The 19,445-nt window shown below is 49.5% G+C and overlaps 1 protein-coding gene and 1 long non-coding RNA gene across 2 annotated transcripts in view; one reads left to right on the forward strand and one right to left on the reverse strand.

The window, feature by feature from the left end:
• The window catches only part of LOC144234185 (uncharacterized), a 786-nt gene extending 428 nt beyond the window's left edge, over nt 1-358 (forward strand). Inside the window, exons 3-4 of the long non-coding RNA XR_013335883.1 lie at nt 71-180; nt 270-358. This is a non-coding gene — a long non-coding RNA (uncharacterized LOC144234185). The remainder of the gene's footprint in view (nt 1-70; nt 181-269) is intronic.
• ACCS (1-aminocyclopropane-1-carboxylate synthase homolog (inactive)) overlaps nt 1-14,162 on the reverse strand; it is a 14,779-nt gene extending 617 nt beyond the window's left edge. The window contains exons 1-13 of the mRNA XM_077767461.1: nt 13,929-14,162; nt 12,858-13,148; nt 11,663-11,722; nt 9,771-9,841; nt 8,542-8,611; nt 7,977-8,043; nt 5,715-5,812; nt 5,119-5,196; nt 4,319-4,419; nt 3,588-3,677; nt 2,201-2,246; nt 1,950-2,091; nt 62-204 (exon numbers count right to left, since the gene is read on the reverse strand). Coding sequence (XP_077623587.1) covers nt 62-204; nt 1,950-2,091; nt 2,201-2,246; nt 3,588-3,677; nt 4,319-4,419; nt 5,119-5,196; nt 5,715-5,812; nt 7,977-8,043; nt 8,542-8,611; nt 9,771-9,841; nt 11,663-11,722; nt 12,858-13,148 — 1,257 coding nt within the window. The 5' untranslated portion in view covers nt 13,929-14,162. The remainder of the gene's footprint in view (nt 1-61; nt 205-1,949; nt 2,092-2,200; nt 2,247-3,587; nt 3,678-4,318; nt 4,420-5,118; nt 5,197-5,714; nt 5,813-7,976; nt 8,044-8,541; nt 8,612-9,770; nt 9,842-11,662; nt 11,723-12,857; nt 13,149-13,928) is intronic.
• Between the last annotated feature and the right edge of the window lie 5,283 nt (nt 14,163-19,445).

Consider the following 19,445-nt stretch of genomic DNA (forward strand, 5'->3'; position numbering starts at 1 on the left):
CCCGCCCCTGCCAGACCGGGCCTTAAAACCGCCCCCCCCCAACCACCACCCCCTGCATTACCTTCCTCAGGTCAACCCAGATGAAGAAGCCTGCCCCGCGGCTCAGGAAGGGGATCCCCAGGGCCCGGAGCTCTCCTGCCACATAGGCGTGGGCGGCCTTGAGCCGGGCACGGTTCTCAGGTAAGTACACCTGGTTGATCCAGTCTGTTTGGGTACAAAGAGAAGCCAAAAAATAAAGCTCTTGTCAATCCTCCACTCTGTCCCTCGAGTCTAAACGCTGATGAGAAAACTGCCATGAGCTGCCAGGACGCTTCTTCCACCTGGACGATGGGGACGATGGGAAGACTCAATATCCCGCACAAAGCACCTGAAATCCAGATACCTGGCCTGACAGCTCCGAGTCCTGCAGACACAAAGTCCTTCGGGAGGCGGACCCTACCCGAGGGCTGGCGGTTCGGGCCAGCCCGGCCGCTGCCAACACGTGGGGCCGTGGGCAGCTTCACCTCCCCATCCTCACCTCTTACTAGCTTTCTGTGGTGTCCTGTCCGATGGGTTTTAACACATGTGCAGATCTGTGTAAACCGCCCCCCCACCACCACCACGAGCAGGACACCCAACAGTTCCCTTGCCCTACGGGACACCTTCATGCTGTTTGTAGTCAGGTCTCCCCCACGGCCCCCACAACCACTGGTCTGTTCTTCGTCACCCTACTTTTGCCTTTCCCAGAATGACACATAAGTAGAATCATACATCGTGTCATCTTTTGAGACTGGCCCCTTTCCCTCAGCACAGCCCCTTTGAGCTCAGCCTGTGTCGCCTGGGATTTTATCCCAGAGCCGTATTCCATCGTGCGGATGGGCCACAGTCTGTGCCCCCATTCATGCCCGGAAGGATATTTGGAGGGTTTCCAGTTTGGGGTGATTGTGAATAAAGCAGCTATAGATATTCACGCGGCAGGTTTTGTGTGACCGTAAGGGTGAGGCGCTGGGAGAAGGACTGCTGGGCCCCTTGGTAAGCGTGTGCTTAGCTTTGTAAGCAACTGCCAATGGCTTCTAAAGCTGCTGCGCAGGGGCAGGGCGAGGGTTCCAGCCGCTGCGATTCTCGCCAACACTTGATGGTGTCGCTATTTTTTAAAACTTTTAGCTATTTTTTTTAATTTTTTTAATGTTTTTTTATTTATTTCTAGGAGAGAGAGAGAGAGAGACAGCGTGAGCAGGGGAGGGTCAGAGAGAGAGGGAGTCACAGACTGAAACAGGCTCCAGGCTCTGAGCTGGCAGTCAGCACAGAGCCCGACGCGGGGCTCGAACCCACGAACCGCGAGATCATGACCTAAGCGAAAGTCGGACGCTTAACCGACTAAGCCACCCAGGTGCCCCTAAAACTTTTAGCTATTTACTGCAGGTGTATGGGATCTGGTCCTCATGTCCTCATCTATAAAATATCAGGGAAAAGACAGGAATATCTGCCTCCTAGGATTCAGGGGAGGGACAAATGAAATGGTGCATTGAGAACATCTAGCAGGGCTCAATAAACGGTGGCAATTACTGCCCACGTTTGCTATCTAGACTATCTGAGATCCTCACAGAGAGAGAGAGAGAGAGAGAGAGAGAGAGAGAGAGAGAGAGAGACTTCCCTTTAACCATTTTCCTTCTATGGCTTCCTTTTTTTTATAAGTGCTCACATATAATAATGAGTTCACACTGATCAAGTGCCTCTGTATGCCAGGTCCTATCGTTAGTTGACAAATCACACTGAGGCTTGGGGAGGTGAAGGAATGTGCCACACAGCCAGGGAGTGTCCGAGCCGAGTCCGAACCCAGCTGTGGCCCTGGGACTCCCAAACACCACTCTAAATTCCTTTCATGCGAGAAGCCCTCGTGATCTCTGGCCAGTCCCCGACTGGCTACAACCTTCCCCCCGATACTCAAGTGACCAGGCCCAGGCAGTCACCACGGTCCCGGAGCAGCTGTGCCATCTGGTGCTGGACCAGGCCACTGAGGCCGTGATAGCGGCAGAGGGAGGCCACCGCAGTAGCCACGTCCCGGTTCTCTGTGTACAGCGTGCCGAAGCGGAGCCCCGACATCCCAAAGTCCTGCAGGAGAAAGGCAGCCGGTGGCCCACCCGCCACACAGAAGGCTGGTTCCACCCACCTCTCCACCCTCTCAGCTCCCCGACACCCTGGACACCAGCCAGGAACCTACCTTGCTGGTCGCCCACATCACGTGCGTCCTCTGGGGGTCAGGCAACCTGCAGAGAGCACAGTGTGGGAACAGAGGCAACACAGAGCCACAAAAGCTCATACGTGTTCGGCGGAACAGATGAGGGGATGGATGGATGGATGTGGGAAGCTCTGGTTCTGTGGGAAGCTCTGGTTTCTTCTCTTGAATCAGCAATTCCAACACATCCTTTAGAGGAAGAGTCAGCAGACTACAGCCTGCAGGCTACACCCAGCCCACGGCCTGTTTCTATAAATAAAGCTTTATTGGAACACAGCCATGCTTTTGCATGTACATACCATCTATGATTGCATTCTTGCAGAGCTGAGAGAGGGAGCGTATGGCCTATAAAGCCTTAAATATTTGCCATCTGATCCAAAAAATATTTGTCCATCCCTCATCTAGAGCATAGCTCAGGTTCTGCTTCCCCAAGCCCACTTGTCTGACCATCTCCCAGTAGACTGGGGCAATGGGGGCCCCTAAGCAGATCCCTTCACAGCTCGCCACACTTCTCCTTTTTAGCACTTATCACGGCCACGATCAAAGGACTTTGTATTTTGCTGCTAATTTTTTTTTTCCTGGCTAGAAATAGAAGTCCCACCTAGGAGGGGCCGATGCCTTTCCTGCCCACTGCTGTGTCCCAGCACCTAGCAAGGCATCCGGCACAGAGGAGATGGCAAGTTACTATTTTTCTGTGTCTCACTTTCCTGATCCATAAACAAAAGGGAGTGACAGCCTTCTACCTGGCCTCCTGAGGACTGGGAGAGAGAACCAACGGAAAGGGCTTCCGGGGTCAAAAGGTCTGAACAAATATCAGGATCGGTTAGAATTTCCGAATGTTGATTTACAGACTTTACAGATGATCTGGTCTAAGAGTCTCCAAAGCTATTTTAGCCACAAATGCTGGGCTTAAACCAAATCCAATGAAAAAGCCCAAACAGCTGGAAGTGCTTGGCACAGGCTGCAGGAGGATTTTCTGAGTGAGTGAGTGAGTGAGTGAGTGTAGGAGTAAGTGAGAGAGTGAAGAAGTGAGTGAGGGAGAGAGTTAATGAGGGAGTGAGGGAGGGAGGGAGTGAGGGAGAGAGTTAATGAGTGAGTGTGGGAGGAAGTGAGGGAGTGAGGAAGAGAGTTAATGAGTGAGTGAGGGAGGGAGGGAGTGAGGGAGTAAATGGATAAAGCTAGAGCTACTCTGGAAAACAGCAAAGGAGGCCAGTTCGCACCCTCACAGCACCACCAGCTTCCCCCCCAGGAATCTTACTGCCCACCCCCCCTCCCCACTGAGGCTCTCAGAAGCCCCACAGANCGTGGGAGGCGAGGGGCTGGGGGATGGGGGAGTGGGGTGGCAGAGTCAGCTTTGGCGGAGCAGCCTCACCCTTGCAGGCTTAGGACACTGTGGTACGCCGCCGACTCCTCAAACACGGACAGCATGTAGACCTCATCCACCATCACGTGCAGCTTGTGCCTGGAGGAGCAGGTGGTGGGAGGGGGAGACGGCTTGCTTTGCAGGCCAGCTCGGTCCCCCGCGGTGGGGAAGCAGTGAGTCAGAAATCCAAAGGGACCACGGTCTAGCCCAGGGTCACCAAACTGTTTTCCAGGGACACCCTTCTTGTGCCTGTTTTTTCGAACAGGAAGCTGCACACACAAAGCAGATGACAGTGGGGCTTTTGAAGCACTGCCTGGGAGAGCAGAGCAACCGTGGGCACCTCCACAATGAAGGACACAAAGAAGTGCAAAAGAGTTATGTACAGACGGACCCAGGTTCAAGTCTGCTCCACTCCTCGCTCTAAGGCTCAGCAAACTGGGGATAATGACAGTGTGATAACTAATAGGGTGGCTGGGAGCATTACATGAAGTGCTCAGCAGGGTGCCTGGCCCCTAGAGTGTGTATACTAATGACAGCTGTTATTATAACAAGAAAGAGAGAGAGAGAGAAAGAGAAGGGGCATCCCACAAATCCCTGCTCCCTCACCCCACTGCTGGGGAAGGACCAAAGTGGGTGGGAGCCCACAGTGGAGGGAACAGCATAGAAGGGTCTGTGCCAAAGCCTGCATCAGTTTCCTGATCTGCCAGGACGTTTCGTGGGGAGACTTTGGGGCACCTCACCTCTTGGCAAATTCCAAGTAGTCCTGCAGCTCTCCTGGGGAGTAGACGTCACCCAGAGGGTTCTGGGGGTTGATGAGGATGAGGCCTTTGACCTTCACACCCTGAAACCATCAGTGGGGCAGGAAGCCCTCAGCTCCTCCTGAAGGCCAGAGCCACACAGTCCCACTGGATGGGGCTGGTTGCTGGGTGGGCTCCCGGGCAAATGTGAGGGGAACGTGTTCACGACCCAATGTGGGGCAAACAAGGGCAGAGAATCACGTATCTGTAGCATGGTGTCAACCAGGAAAGGAAACAAAGGCAGAGCACAAAGCCCAGAGGCAAATACGCCCAAATGGTAAAGGTTGCCTTTGTTGGTAGAATAATGTGTAGAATAATTGGTTGGTAGAATAATTCACTTTTAGAATTCCTTCAGTGGGCCTGTACGGCGTTAATGACCGTGGACTAGAACGAACCACAGGAGTAGCTCTTGTCTCTGCCTTTCTTCAGAGGTCCCCTCAAGGCGAAAGGAGAATCACGTCCTCAAATCATCAGGGAGACTGCTGAACTACAGAGCGCTAGGTTCCACACTTGACCCACTGAATCAAAATAGGGTGGTGGGGGCGGGGGTGTTAAGTTCCCTGGTTGACTCTTCGTACACGGAGGTCTCCAAGTCTTTCTCTAGTGAGAAGACCCTCTTTGGGCAGGCTCCTACTTGACTCCCATCCCCATCAGGGAATCCCAACCCACACCCAGCCACAGGAAGCCCATGCCCTGCTCAGACCCACCCACTCCCAGCCTTGAGTTTGATTTGACCCCCAGACCTCAGAATTAGCTCTCTGCAGGGCCATCTCCAGTTTCTCCACTGTGAGCTGGAAGGGGCGTGTGTCCAGCCCAGTGGCCTAGAAAAACACGTAGAAAAGCCACCAGCCAAATTCAGTGATCCCCTAAACCTGAACTTCTGGGGTCTCTCCTACCCCTGTCATCTCTGGCCTCCTCAAAGCAGTCTCTGAAAAAAAACACAGGTGGGCTCCCTCTCCCCATTGCCACCCCCTCCCCTCCACCCCATCACATAGGGACACCTCATCAACTCTTTGTCGGGAAGAGGCCCCAGAGGTGCTCTGGTCCAAGAACTTGCATGTTGAGGGCTGCTCTGCCCCATCCTCACCCCACCATTTTGATGCAGTCTCCTTGGGGCTGCCCTGGGCTTCTACACTGACCCCAGAGATCTCAAAGCCAGGACGTGGAGAAGCCCTGGGGAACCCAGGTATGGACAGGCATGGGCTCTACTCCCCTTGCAGCCATAACCCCCGAGCCCTCAGCATGGACTTCCTCCCATGTCCACCCTCAAATTCATCGAGAGAAAAGTCTTTGTCTGTAGGAAGGCAAGGGTCCTACCTGCGGTTGCAGGGACTCTTACCTCACTGTCCAGATAGACACAGACCAGTCGGACGCCGCCATAGAGATAGACGTGCTGTGTGATGGCTCCGTAGTAAGGGGCAGGAATCAGGAAGGCCTCTGAGGGCAGGTGTGGGCCAGGGCCTGTCACTCTCTGGCCAGGATGCCCAACCCTCCCCCGTCCACGGGCTTCCATGTCGCTGGGGGGGGCCCTGCAGGAACACTCTGTCTCTCAACTCGCAAGCTCTAATACTTGGATCCACTGAGATCAGTCCCTTTGCCGATAATCAATAGCTAACATGTACTGAACACTTACTACGTGCTGGGAACTGTGTTCAACGTGCATTTGCACCTTAGCTCATCTGGCCCTCACTATCACTCTGTGAGGTCAGTAACTTCACCGATGAGCAGACCGACCCTCAGAGGATCCCTCTAAAGCACGCAACGTGCCGGGTCACTCCAAGGAAGACAGGGATGACTGAGTTAAAGCTGTCGGGGTGCTCTGGGCTGGACAAATGGATACACCTGACAGCATATAGAATTGCCCAGAGAGAGTGTTCGCGAGGAATGGCTTTTCCCTCTCTGGGCACATTCAAACGGAAGGCTGGGGCCGCATGCTGGGGAGGGGATGTCATCCAGAAGACCCCAGCTGTGGATTGCAGGGAGGGGGTTGGTGATGACCGCCAAGGTCTATCCTCACACAGAGGCAAAGACATTTTTCCATGACACATGGTCAGGCGCCTTCCCTCCCCTGTGTCTGCCCCACCCACGCGCAGGTCTGGGAGGGACAGCCTTCGTACTACATGTTCCCTGCCCCAGCCACGGCGAGTGGACCAGAAGGAAACAAGGGACTCAAGGAGCCCACTCACTGGCTGGCCAGAAACCCATCATGTGCTCTCTCTCATGACTTTGCTCTAGAAGCACAGATGCTTATCGCATGAGAACGTGCCCCTGGACAGAAAGGTCACATGCAGTTGGGGCTGGGGCAGCTACACCGGGCCATAGGGCCATACGGGAGCTGAGGAAGGGCCAGAGAGAGGCTCGCATGTGAAAAGGGGGAGGAATGGGGAGAGGGAGGGAGGCAAACCATCAGAGACTCGTGAATGCTGAGAACAAACTGAGGGCTGATGGGGGTGGGAGGAGGGGAAGGGGGGGGATGGGCATGGAGGAGGGCACTTGTGGGGATGAGCACTGGGTGTTATATGGAAACCAACTTGACAATAAACTTTAAGGAAGAAAAAAAAGGAGGAGGAAGAAGAACTATACACCCCAATGAGAGATGGAGAATGCAATTCCGATCCTGTTCTTGACTGTTCTAGAATGGGTAGGAAATTGCCTACTATATCCTTGCAATGAATCTTCTTTCTGTGGTTGAAATCCTGGTTACTAGCTCTGTGTGTGTGTGTATGAATCTGACAGGTAACTTAAATCCCTGTGCCTTCATGTCCTCATCTGTGAAGTGGGGCTGACACAGAACCTGCCTCAGAGGGATGGACTGAGGATTAAATGACACACTATGTGTAAAGCCTCAGGCCAGGGCTGCAATATAGTGTGTGCTCAGTTAGCGTTACCAGTATAATCACGACTAGTTATTAGGCTACTGCGAGTGGGTCTGGTCTCTCTGTCCTGGCAACAATAACCCCTGACCGTGACCCATTCTCCATCAGGCCATGGCTCCTGTAGCAGACACTGCTGGCTGCCTACTCGACAGCCATCCCAGGTGTCTTGGGAAGAGAGCATCGAATTTCCCAGATATGACTAGTCCGAGGGCGATGGCAAGGAAGGAACGATGGCCTTCCCCCAGCCCCTGCAGATACACCACGTTTGGTTTAAGCCAACTGGGGGTTCTTATCCCATTTTCCAGGGACTGCTTTGGGAGTGGGCTTGAGAGACAGTTCTGGCCAGGAAGACAGAAGGGGAGCCCTGCTGGGCCTTTTTAGAGAAAGCCCTGCACCCCCCCCCCCCAATAAAAAAGACGCAGGCAAGGCACCACCTTATCCCTTCCTCCCTGCTTTAGGACACACTGTCATGTAAGGATGCAACAGCATCACACGAAAGGAAAAACCAAGGTCATCACAGAGAGAAGCCCAAAACCCTGGCATATGGTGACCTCCCCTGAGACGGCCAACATCCGGGCATCTTGTCAAAGTGCTCATTAAGCTCCCTGCCATCTAGTAGTCGATTATGGCCCAAAGCCTTCGGGCACAGCCTGCAAAGACAGAGCGTGGTGGACACTGCAGGTGGAGGGCGGCCCCCGATGTTGAGCAGGAAGCAGGTTACTTACCCCCCACCTCACACAGCACTGTGGCCAGAGCAGAGAAGAGAGAGGCACAGCCGTTCAGAACCACCACCTGAGGGTGACACGCCCACACAAGAAAGATGAATAATCTGTGCAGGTGGGAGCAAGGACCTTTGGCTGTGTCCAGGCTGGCATGGAGCAAGGGCCAGGCCCCAACGTGGGGCCCTCTGAGGCTCTGTCACAGCACAGCCACCAGAGGAAGCCCAAGGCCCCTCCTGACTAACAGCCAAGTGCATTTGTGTGGCCTATTCTTTGCTTGATGGTCTAAATCAACAGAGCAAGGAAGAGGCGACTGGTCGCTTAGAGGGTCTTGTCCAAAAGTGTCGCGGCAACGAGGGACCATAGAACAAGGTGGAACAGAAATTATATCCCAATTATCACCTAAATATCTAGGATGAGGAGGAAAAGAGGGAGGGGGTATTCCTCATTCCACCTGGAAACAAGTCAAAACAGTAAAAGGCAGATCCCAGCCCTACCTTACCCCTGGCCAGTCGACAATTGGGGGAAGTGGGCAGAAGATCAGGAGAAGGCAGAGGAGGGGGCTACTCACATTCTCTGGTTTCAGGGGTGCAGGGCTCTTGCAGTAGAAAGACAGGAATCTGGCCACTTCCTCCCGGAGGCTAAAATTCGGACAGAGATGGACACTTGTCAGAGGGTCCCCAACCCATAGCCCATCCCAAAGGTCCCCTGGTGAATCTTCAGATAGCTGCCATTATCCTTCTCTGCTTTCTGCTAAGGGCAGTGAGGTCGGTGCCATCTCCACATCTCGGGGCCCACCAGCCCCTCACCCCACCACCACCCACACACATAAAAACCTGCCTTCTCTGTAGTTCTAGGATACCCGACCCCCCTGATCAGCAAGCCTGGGCAGGGGCGGGGGGAGAATATCAGAAGTACCAGCCTATCTACATGTAGATCTAGCTAATAATAATACTGTGACAATAACTATCATCACAGTTATTGTTGCTAACAGTTATTGAGCACTTACACAACATAGGAGTTACTTGGGGGAATTTTACTCAATCTTCATGACAACTCTATGATGCTATTATTATTATTATTCCCATTTTACAAAGAAACTGAGGCTTGAAGGAAATCAGTCACTTGCTGGTAAGTGGCAGAGTCCACACTCACGCCAGTGGTTGGTCTCCAGGGCCCACCATCCTATTGCTAGAACATGCACTTTGGGATGTCCTGCTTGACTGCTAAGTTCTTAGAACAGCAGGGGGCCCCAGCAAGTGCTCAATGAGTACAAACTTGAATCAGTATTATGTACCGCTCCCCATCTTACCAGGAGGAAAATGCCGCAGCCAGCGCACTCCCCCCTCCCCCGACCCGCATCCCCAGCACCGGTTCTGCTCCCTCTAAGGCTCCTGAGAAAGCAGGGACAGAGACTCCATGCCTGAAGGCCTCCCCACGCCTCCGACCCAGGGAGGCCAAGCTGGGGAGCTCCAGAGCTGGGCTGGGATGGGCAAAGGTACGAGTTCCCTGCAGACGCTCCCGGAGACCCTGTGGCTGCCCCGTGACCAGGACTGGCCCTCGGCCTAAGGCAGGCTTTCTCCACCTGCCATATTCACCTTTTGGGTGGGGTAATTATTTATGGTGGGGGCCATCCTGGGCATTGTAGGAGGCCTGGTAGCACCCCTTGCTTCTACCCGATAAATGCCAGTAACAGCCCCCTCCCAGTTATGACCACCAAAAATGTCTCCAGATGTCCTTTGTCCCCTGGGGAGCAAAACCAGCCCGGGGTTGAGAACCATGCTCAGGGCAACTACTTACAACAGATGTCCCCTCCAGTCAGGGTACTGCAGCAGAGACGGCTCCACCCGCAGCATGTCGCTCTGACTCAGCTGGGGACAGAGGAAAGAGCGGGACTGAGGGCCACACATCCTCATGGGGACCGCTGGCACGTCCGCCTGAATCCACACGGCACCAGGGCCACTAAAGCCTGGGCTCCGTCTGCTCGGCAGAGAAACCATAGCACTGGCAACACAGGCGCAGCATTCTTCTGCCCATGGTGCAGAGGAGGAAACTGAGGCTCAAAGCAGTGAGATGACTCAGCCAAGGTCACAGAGCTAGCAAGTGGCAGAGCTGAGGCAAAACCCAGAATGTCTGACTCCTAATCCAGTGCTCTTTATACAGCACTGCCATCTAAAAACCCCAGATGAGTGGGTTTGCGGAGGCCATGATAGGAAACCGTGCTACTCCGCCTCTCCTCGGGGTGACAGAAGGGGGTCCCAGAATCAGGTGCCATCATCTCGGTGTCGGCTCCAACTTCTGAAGACTCGGGTCACTGTGTTCCTTCAGGCTCAGCTCGACATTACACTCTGGAAAAGTGTGGCTGTTTCTAGAACGTCCCCAGCATGACCCGGTGCTGGGTTAGGAACGCCCAGGGCATCACATACACAATGTCAAGGAAAGGTAGGGGTCCTGGGGAGAGGACCCGAGGAAAAGGGTAATCAGGCACGTGTATACAAGTCCAGCCTTTCCCCTCTCCTTCTTCCCAGAGAGCGGTGCCGGCCAGGACGGAGCCCACTAGCCACAGGTGCCTCCGAGCACGCGGAATGTGGCCAGCCTCGACAGAGACACGCTGGATTTCGAAGGGTGAAAATCCATTATGAATATTGAATATATGTATGAAAATACCATTATGAAAATGGATGCAAAATAGCTTCGTTTTTGTATATTGATTATATGTTGAAATGATCCTATTTTTTGGATATAATGGGCTAAATAAAATACATTATTAAGATGAACTTAACAGTTTCTTTTTACTTATAGAAATCTTTTAATTATATACGTAGCTCACATTTTATTTCTAGTGGACAATGCAGCGGGGTCCTGGCTTCAGGTAGAACGCGCCTTTTGAACCCACTCCCTACACTCCTCTTCCCTCAGGCATTGGATTGGTCATGTCTGGAAAGAAGTACTTTTGGGTTAGGTGTCACCCGCTCTGCAATCCCCAACTCTGACTCCGTGGCCTTGGGAGACACATTTCCCAGGTATTTCCAGTGGTTTACAGAGAGGGCTCACATCAGCTCAAGAAATCTGCTTAATTAAGTTTCCAGGAATTTTACAAGCTGTGTTTAAAAGAGTCGTTTAAAAAAATTAAATTGCATAAATGTGTAAGTAAGTAAAGTGCATTAAAAACAAAGGTAATAACTCGAACATCCCTGCTTCTGGTTATCTTACTACATTTTTACATGTGCTCCTGACATTATTTCCGTCTGTGTCTAGATGGTGGGAACACTACATGATGCGTGCCTCTAACACCTCCTTTCCCACTTTGTGTGAGGGGTGTCACACCCTTAGCTTGGAATCAGCCACAAAGTGAGTATTTACACTATGGGAACTGGCAAAGGCCACAAATCAGAGTCTTCCTTACCCAGAGCCGGGTGTTAAATACGGACCACACCCTGCTGAGTGCTCCCCACTGTGAGCAGAGGCCCCGCCAGCAGGATGCACTGAGTATGGGAAGAGGTCTTCATGAAGCAGGGTGGGAACAGGGAAGGGACTTGCCCAAGATGGCAGAGAAAGTCGCCCCCGAGGCAGATCTGGAAACCGGGTCTCCTGGCCTCAGGTGAGCACCACGCTCTTGTCAGGGAAGCATTCTGGGGAAGTCCAAGGGCATTGGGGACCGGTGATACCACCGAGAGGAGCACGGGACTTACCCGCCTGGACAGCAGGTCAAAGCAGAGTTTGTTCTCACTGGTGCCCAAGTTAATGATGCCCTGGAGACAGAGACACGGAGGCAGGGTCAACATAGCCAAGGGGACCCAAAGGAAGGCCCAAGGAGCACACAGGGGCAGCAAAGCAAAGCAGGAGTGATCCTCCCCTTCCAAACACCCTTCTTCGCCCTTGTTCGAGCCCTACCTCCACTCAGCTCCCTGGTCCCATCTTCCCATTTCTAAAGCTCCAATCAAATGCCGTCTCCTCCAGGAAGCCCCCCGACCCAGAACCCCATGTAAAAAAGGATCTTTTGTTGGGGGAAGGATCCACTTCCAGACTCGGTCACATGGTTGTTGGCAGGCCCCTCGCCACATGGGATTCTCCACAGCACTGCCTCATGAAATGGCAGCTGGCTGCCCCCAGGGCCGGTGGTCCAAGAGAGGACACGGGACACCATGAGTACCCAAGATGGAAGTCACAGACTTTATAACCTATTCTTGCAGGATGTCACATCTGCATATTCTGTTCATTAGAAACCTCGAGTGTGGGCTGGACCTAGTGCCCTGAACCTGATTAGATGCTGAACAAACAAAGATCATTAAGGGATTATTTGTGACAGCTAAAAACCTGTAATTGGGACAGATAATAGTAATAATGGCGGCTACTGCATATTGAATGCTCTATGTGGTAGCGTGTGCTAATAACTTTACGGACCTGATCGCATTTCATTGTGACTATTCTACAGAACAGGTATCATTAGCTCAATTTAGAGGTGAACTGACGTTCAAAGAAATTAAATAAATTAGTTCAAGAACACACGACCCAGCGGTGAAGTAAGTAGCTCAGGAATACACAGCCCATAAGTGAGACAGCTGCAGGCTGAACTCTAGTCGTGTCCCAGCTCTGAAGTTGCACGGGTGATGGGCTGTGGTCAGGAGACCATTCCGTAGTTCTTGAATTCCTCCCTTACCAATCAGGGTCCCCTTAATCATAAAGGGGCCATTTTCTGATCCAGGCAATGAACTGGGGACTCTCTGCGCTACATCAGAAGCCATCTTGGAGGTCAGAGGACCGCAGCTCTGATCTGACCAGAGCAAGCTGGGCGCTTCCCTGCAGTCTTCCCTTGGGTAGACAAGGTAGGGTATCCCACCCTGCAGTCTTCCCTTGGGTTCCAGTGGGGACAGGGATTTCACTCACACTGGGGTTCTTAGCCTCATCATACTCGTCCATGTGGTAGGTCCTGTAGCCCTCCTCAGCCGAGTCCCAGAACCATTTAATGACGCTTCCTCTGGAGGACAGGTAGGGGCTGTGAGAGGACACCCTGGCGGTGGGATCACCCACTCCACTGAACTCTGGCAGCTTCCGGTCTGGTTTTCGGGAGCATTCTCTTTCCAGACCATCCCCATGGTTACTGTCCAGGTCCTGCGTGGAGGCTGGGCCCGGACAGGTGGTAGGTGCCCTGGATTCCTTCTGAGGCAGAGTGAACATCTGCAAAAGAAAGACGAAAGCATTCAGGGCCTGTTCTAGGGCTTTTCGTAGCAGCGAAAATGAACTGGGAGTCAGGAGGTCCTTTCCATTCTCCGTCTGCCCCTTCCTTTACATTTATATATTCTACCTGCTCCCTGTGGCCCACACCTCGTTGTAACCAGGTGTGCAAAGGCTTCAACAAGTAAATTCTGTTGAGGATCTATTCAGTGTCAGGCGTTGTACTTGACTAATGTACAGCTCCTCTCACTTGTTTTACATTTATGGGAGTTCATTCCGCAGCCTAAGGGGTCACAAACATTCTTTTTTCATCCTTGCTGACCTCAATTTCCAAAAATCAGGTTAAAATTTTCTGATGTAAAGCAGAAGGAGCCTGGGGACATCTAGGTGGCTCCGTCAGTTAAGTGTCCGACCCTTGATTCACTCAGGTCATGATCTCAGGGTTTGCGGGTTCCGGGCTGACAGTGCAGAGCCTGCTTGGGATTCTCTGTCTCCCTCTCTTTCTGCCCCTGCCCCGCTCACTCTCTCTCTCTCTCAAAATAAATAATAAACTTAAAAAAAAAAAAAAAAAGGCAGAAAGAGCCAGAATCCCAGGGGTCTTGTGTGGTGGTTGATGTCAGCAGGGGTAAAGGACAGGAGATTATCTGAGGGTCCGGAGCAGATGATGGGCAGGAACTAAAGGAAGGAGGCCGGGGGTCTCCCAAGTGTAGACACGGGACACAGCTCCATGGGCCTGTTCCCCCCGGAGGGAGGGAAGCCCAGGAGGCAGGAGAGGGCAGTCACCTCCTGGCAGCGGCTGCGAGCTCCGCTTTCTAAGGCAGGTCAGCAGCGGGGCTATCCATACACGAGCTGCTGTAGATAAAGCGCTTAGAACAAATCCTGGCTCGTGGCTCCAGTTCAGTGAAATGCCATTACGGCTCCTCGCCGAGTCTCCCAGTCCTGAAGCGAGCCCGCACACCAAGTGGCGGGTGACGGCCAGCGGCCCTGAACCCAGGGGGCTCCCGCGGGCCCCCCGCCGTGGNCCCCCTGCCCTCGCGGTGGCGACCCCCGCCGGGGCGCGGCAGAAGCCGAGACCTCCCAGACCTCCGCGGGAAGGGCCGGCCTGCGGGCCCGGGTCGCCTTGGCTGGCCAGTGGGGGCGCCTCCCTCTGCCTCCCGGCCTCGGTTTCCCGATTTTGAAGCACTTAAGAGTCACGGAGGTTACTTGGCAAATGTCGGCCTGTTTGCACCCCTGGAAAAGCCCTTCCAGGTTAAGGCGAGGGCATTTAAAACAGTCTTCCCCTGTGAGAGTTTGTTTTGTTTTACTGGCGTTGCAATTCTTTCGTTCCACGGAATATTTGTGGGACTCTGCCATGGACCCTGTAGGTTCTGGTGCTTCGGCAGGGAGTGAAGCTACCCAGGCCCCAGGCTGCGCAGAGCCTCGAGTAGGAGAAATCTCCTTTCTCGTGAGGTCAGCAGGCTCCCTCAATACTAGTATGGCCGGAAAGACTTGGCTGTCTTCTGAGCACTCCACTTCCGGTCTTCTCTTTGGCCTTGCCACTACCATTGTGACCTTAAGCAGCTCTCATGACTTTGTTGGTCTTCTGTATTATATTCTGTAAAACAAGCCAGTTCTCTCCATTTAAGTCATATTCTACTTAATTCTGATAAGTTCTCTTATTGAATGCCTGTTTCGTGCCAGATCTCTGCAAAGTACTGGAGGTACAGTGATGAGCAAAACTGACAGTGGGCCCAAGTGGTGGACTGGGAAAGCAGACATACAAATATGATGACTTTAAAGTTTACCTGGTGGCAGGGAAACGTGCAGCAGGGACATTCACGCCAACCCCTACGCATGCACCGGCTCCACCTAGGAAGCCCTACACACAACATAAAATTGCTATAAACACTTAGGAAGGGACAGCTGAGTTCTGAAGGATAAGTCCTAGTTAGAAAGTGAGAACGTGGAGTATTGGAAGCAAAAGGAAGTGTCTGATAGGGCCTTGAAGGTCAGGGTCAATGTGGAGCAGTAATAAACTATAAGAAATCTAACATGGCTAGAGCTTGCAGGGCTTGGGAGAAAGGTTGGAGATATAGGCAGAGCTGAGGTCATGAGTCCTTGTAAACAAACCGTGATAAGGGCTGTGAACTTCTGAGGGTGTGTGTGTGTGTGTATATGTATACATATATATAGTAATCTCTATAGCAAACAGCTATAACCAAGAAGCCAAAAAAAAAGGGGTAATAAAATATAACCCTAAATAATGACTGATTACTCTGAAAGAAGACAGGCAGGAAGGAAAGAATGAACAAACAGCATATGGCACAACAGAAAACAGCAAGATAACTGACTGAAATCCAATCATATCAATAATCACATTAAATGTAATCACTAAGGACCAATTAAAGGATCATCAGACTGGATAAAGCAGCAAGATTCAAGTATATGGTAATTGCAAGAGACATGTTAAAGACAAATGGTTAAAAGTAAAATTGGAAAAAAATATATATATATACCATGCCAATAACCATAAGAGGATGGCAATTGTCCAAAAACCAGGAAACAAATGTTGCAGGAGAAATGAGAACCTTTGTGCACTTTGGGTGGGAATGTAAAATGCTACAGCTGCTGTGGACAATACGGAGATTCCTCAAAAAATTAAAAATAGAAGTAACATTTGACCCAGCAATTCCACTTCTGGGTATATTTTCAAAAGAACTGAAAGAATCTTGAAGAGAGATTTGTACACCCATGTTCGTAGCAGCATTATTGACAACAGCTAAAATGTGGAAGCCAGCCAAGTGACCATCAACAGTTGAATGGGTAGGTAAAATGTGGTGTATACATACAATGAAATAAATATTCAGCCTGAAGAGAAATTCTGATGTGTACTAAAATGTGGATGAAAGTTGAGGGCAGTATGCTAAGTGAAATACCCAGTCATGGAGAGACAAATACTGTAGTAGCCCACTACTTAGAGTAGTCAAAATCAGAGACGGAAAGCAACATGGTGGTTGCCAGGGGCTGGCGGAAGGGAATGACAGGCAGTTATTGTTTAACAGGTAGAGATTTTCACTTTTACAAGATGGAAAGAGTTCCTGGGATGAATGGTGGGGATGGCTGCATAATAATGTGAATGTATTTAATGCTGCTGAATGGTACACTGAAAAATGGTTAAGATGGGAAATTTTATGTAGGTGTATTTTAACACAAAGGAAAAAACAGGAAAGCAGAAGCAGACTTCAAAACAAAAAAATGAAATCGTGCCATATGCAACAATGTGGATAGAACTAGAGTGTGTTATGCTAAATAAGTCGGAGAAAGACAAATATCATGATATCACTCATGTGGAATTAAGAGGCACAACAGATGAACATAGGGGAAGGGAAAGAAAAATAAGATAAAAACAGAGGGAAGCAAACCATAAGAGACTCTTAAATACAGAGAACAAACTGAGTGTTGCTGGATAGGGAGGTTGGTGGGGGGATGGGCTAAATGGGTGATGGGCATTAAGGAGGGCTGAGCACTGGGTGTTGTATATAGGTGATAAATCCCTGGGTTCTGCTCCTGAAACCAATACTACACAGTATGTTAATTAACTTGAATTTAAATAAATAAATCTAAAAAGAATTACCAAAACTTAAAAGTGATACTTCAAAATGACAGGATGATCAATTCATCAGGATGACCATTTTAAATGTTTATACCCCTAATATCAAAGCTTCAAAATACATGAAGCAGAAACCAACAGAATACAAGGGAAATACAGATAAATCAACAATTACAGTTGGGAAATCTAGCACATCCCTCTCAGTAATAGGTAAAGTGGATCAAATGACAGAATCAGAAGATTTAAACATTGTAAGATAATTTAACCTAACGGATATAGCACACCCCACCCAGTAACTGCAGAATATACTTCTTTTCAAGTGCACATGAACCACTGGCCAAGATAGACCATATTCTTGGCCATAAACCACTTTCAATAAACTTCAAAGGATTCAAATAGTATTTTATGTTCTTTCCTTACAAGGATACTAAAGTGAAAATTATTAACAAAGGTTAAGTGAACAATCCCCAAATACTTGGAAACTAACATGCTAAATAAATCAGATAAAAAAGAAATCACAAAGGATATTAGGAAACTGAACAATCACAAACACACAATCAAAAAATCAAAATTACATGTAGCTAAAGCAATACTTAGAAGTCAATAACTTCAAATGCTTATATTTGAAAAAAAGCTTAAAACTGTTCATCTAAACTTCCACATTAAGAAGCTAAAAAAGAAGCAAGTAACCCCCCCCAAAATCAAAGTAAAAATGAAACAAGAAATACAGAAAAATCAATGAATCCAAAAGTTGGTTCTTTGAAAAGATCCACACAATGGATAAACATTTAGATCAACTGATTTCAATAAAAGAAAAGAAAAAGAACATAACACAATAGATCATACAGATATTAAAGGGATAGTAAGGGAATATTAAATAATTTTATCTCAATAATTGAACTTAACTGGAAATATTTTCTTAAACAACACAAATTGCCAAACCTAACACAAGAAGTAGAAAACGTGAATAGCCCTATATCTGTTACAGAAATTAAATTCAGGAGAAGAAACCTTCCCACAAAGAAAACTCCAGTACAGATAGCTTTACAGGTGAATTTTACCAAACATTTAAGATTTTTTTTTTAATTAACTTGACACAAAATTTCAGATAAATAAGGAACACTTCCCAAAACATTTAAGAGGTCAATATTACTCTGATACCAAAACCGACAATGCAGTACAACGCAAAAGAAAATGTTGGCACAATATTCCTCATGAAAATAGATGTAAAATACTTAACATCGAACCAAATCAACAATATATAAACAGAGGAAGCATCATGACTGTGCAAGCCTTATTGCAGGAATAGGACCTACACTTAATATGTTTAAAAAAATTTTAGGGGTGCCTGGGTGTCTCAGTTAAGTGCCCCACTTTGGTTCAGGTCAGGATCTCACAGTTTGTGAGTTCAGGCCCTGCATCGGTCTCTGTGCTGACAGCTCAGAGCCTGGAGCCAGCTCTGGGTTCTGCGTCTCCCTCTCTCTCTCTCTGACCACCCCCTGCTCATGCTCTGTCTCTCAAAAATAAACATTAAAAAATTTTTATTTTAATGTTTTAATGTTTATTTTTGAGAGAGAAAGCGAGAGCGAGAGCAGTCAAGCATGAGTGGGGCAGGGGCAGAGAGAGAGAGGGAGACACAGAACCCAGAGCAGCCTCCAGGCTCTGAGCTGTCAGCACAGAGACCGATGCGGGGCTCAAACTCACAAACTACAAGACCATGACCTAAGCCAAAGTAGGACACTTAAACCAACTGAGCCACCCAGGCACCCCATCATTTAAAAACATTAATGTAGTTTGCCACATTAATAATTAGAAGAATTATATCTTCTCTTGATGTATAAAAACGTATGATAAAAATTGAACCCTCATTCATGAAAAAGCTCTCAGCAAACTAGGAATCAAAGGAACTCTTATCTGTTAATAGGCAGTATGAAAAATATTTACAGTAACATTGAACTTAAGAGTAAGAGTGGGGACCCTGGGTGGCTCAGTCAGTTGGGTGTTTGACTTCAGCTCGGGTCATGATCTCACGGTTCATGAACTTGAGCCCCATGTTGGCTCTGTGCTGACAGCTCAGAGCCTGGAGCCAACTTCATATTCTGTGTCTCCCTTTCTCTCTGCCCTGCTTGTGTGCCTTCTGTCTGTCTCTCTCTCTGTCTCTCTCTCCCTCTCCCTCTTTCTCAAAAATAGATGGTTTAAAAAAAAAAAAAAGTGCAAGTGACCTCAGTCCTAAGATTGAGAACAAGAATGTCCTCCTTCACTGCTTTTAGTTAACACTGTACTGGAGGTTCTAGGCAATGCAATTAGAACAGAAAAATTAGAAATGCTGAAAAAGAAAGGAAAATCATCTTTATTCATGTCAACATGATTGTATACACTGAAAATTCAAAGAAATCCCTCGACACTGCTAGGGCTAATAAGTGAATTTAGCAATGTCACAAGATAGTGTCAAAAGAGGATTCTTTCTGGGTCTCTCAGGTTTCTGCCAGTCTTATAAAAAGGGGCACTGACTGTCTTTGCTCTAGGCTATCTTCAAGGACACATACACACACTGTCTTTGCTCTAGGCTATCTTCAAGGAGACATACAGTGTAGCACTGGATGACAGCAATACTATCTCCATCTAGAGCAAAGGGTGTGTTTATGACTCAGTATAATAAAGATAAGGTCTCCCTTGGGGCCAAAGTTCAGACAGGCTTACTGCTAACCATT

Source organism: Crocuta crocuta, unplaced genomic scaffold, assembly GCF_008692635.1.
Source record: "Crocuta crocuta isolate KB4526 unplaced genomic scaffold, BGI_CrCroc_1.0 scaffold330, whole genome shotgun sequence".
NCBI lineage: Eukaryota > Metazoa > Chordata > Mammalia > Carnivora > Hyaenidae > Crocuta > Crocuta crocuta.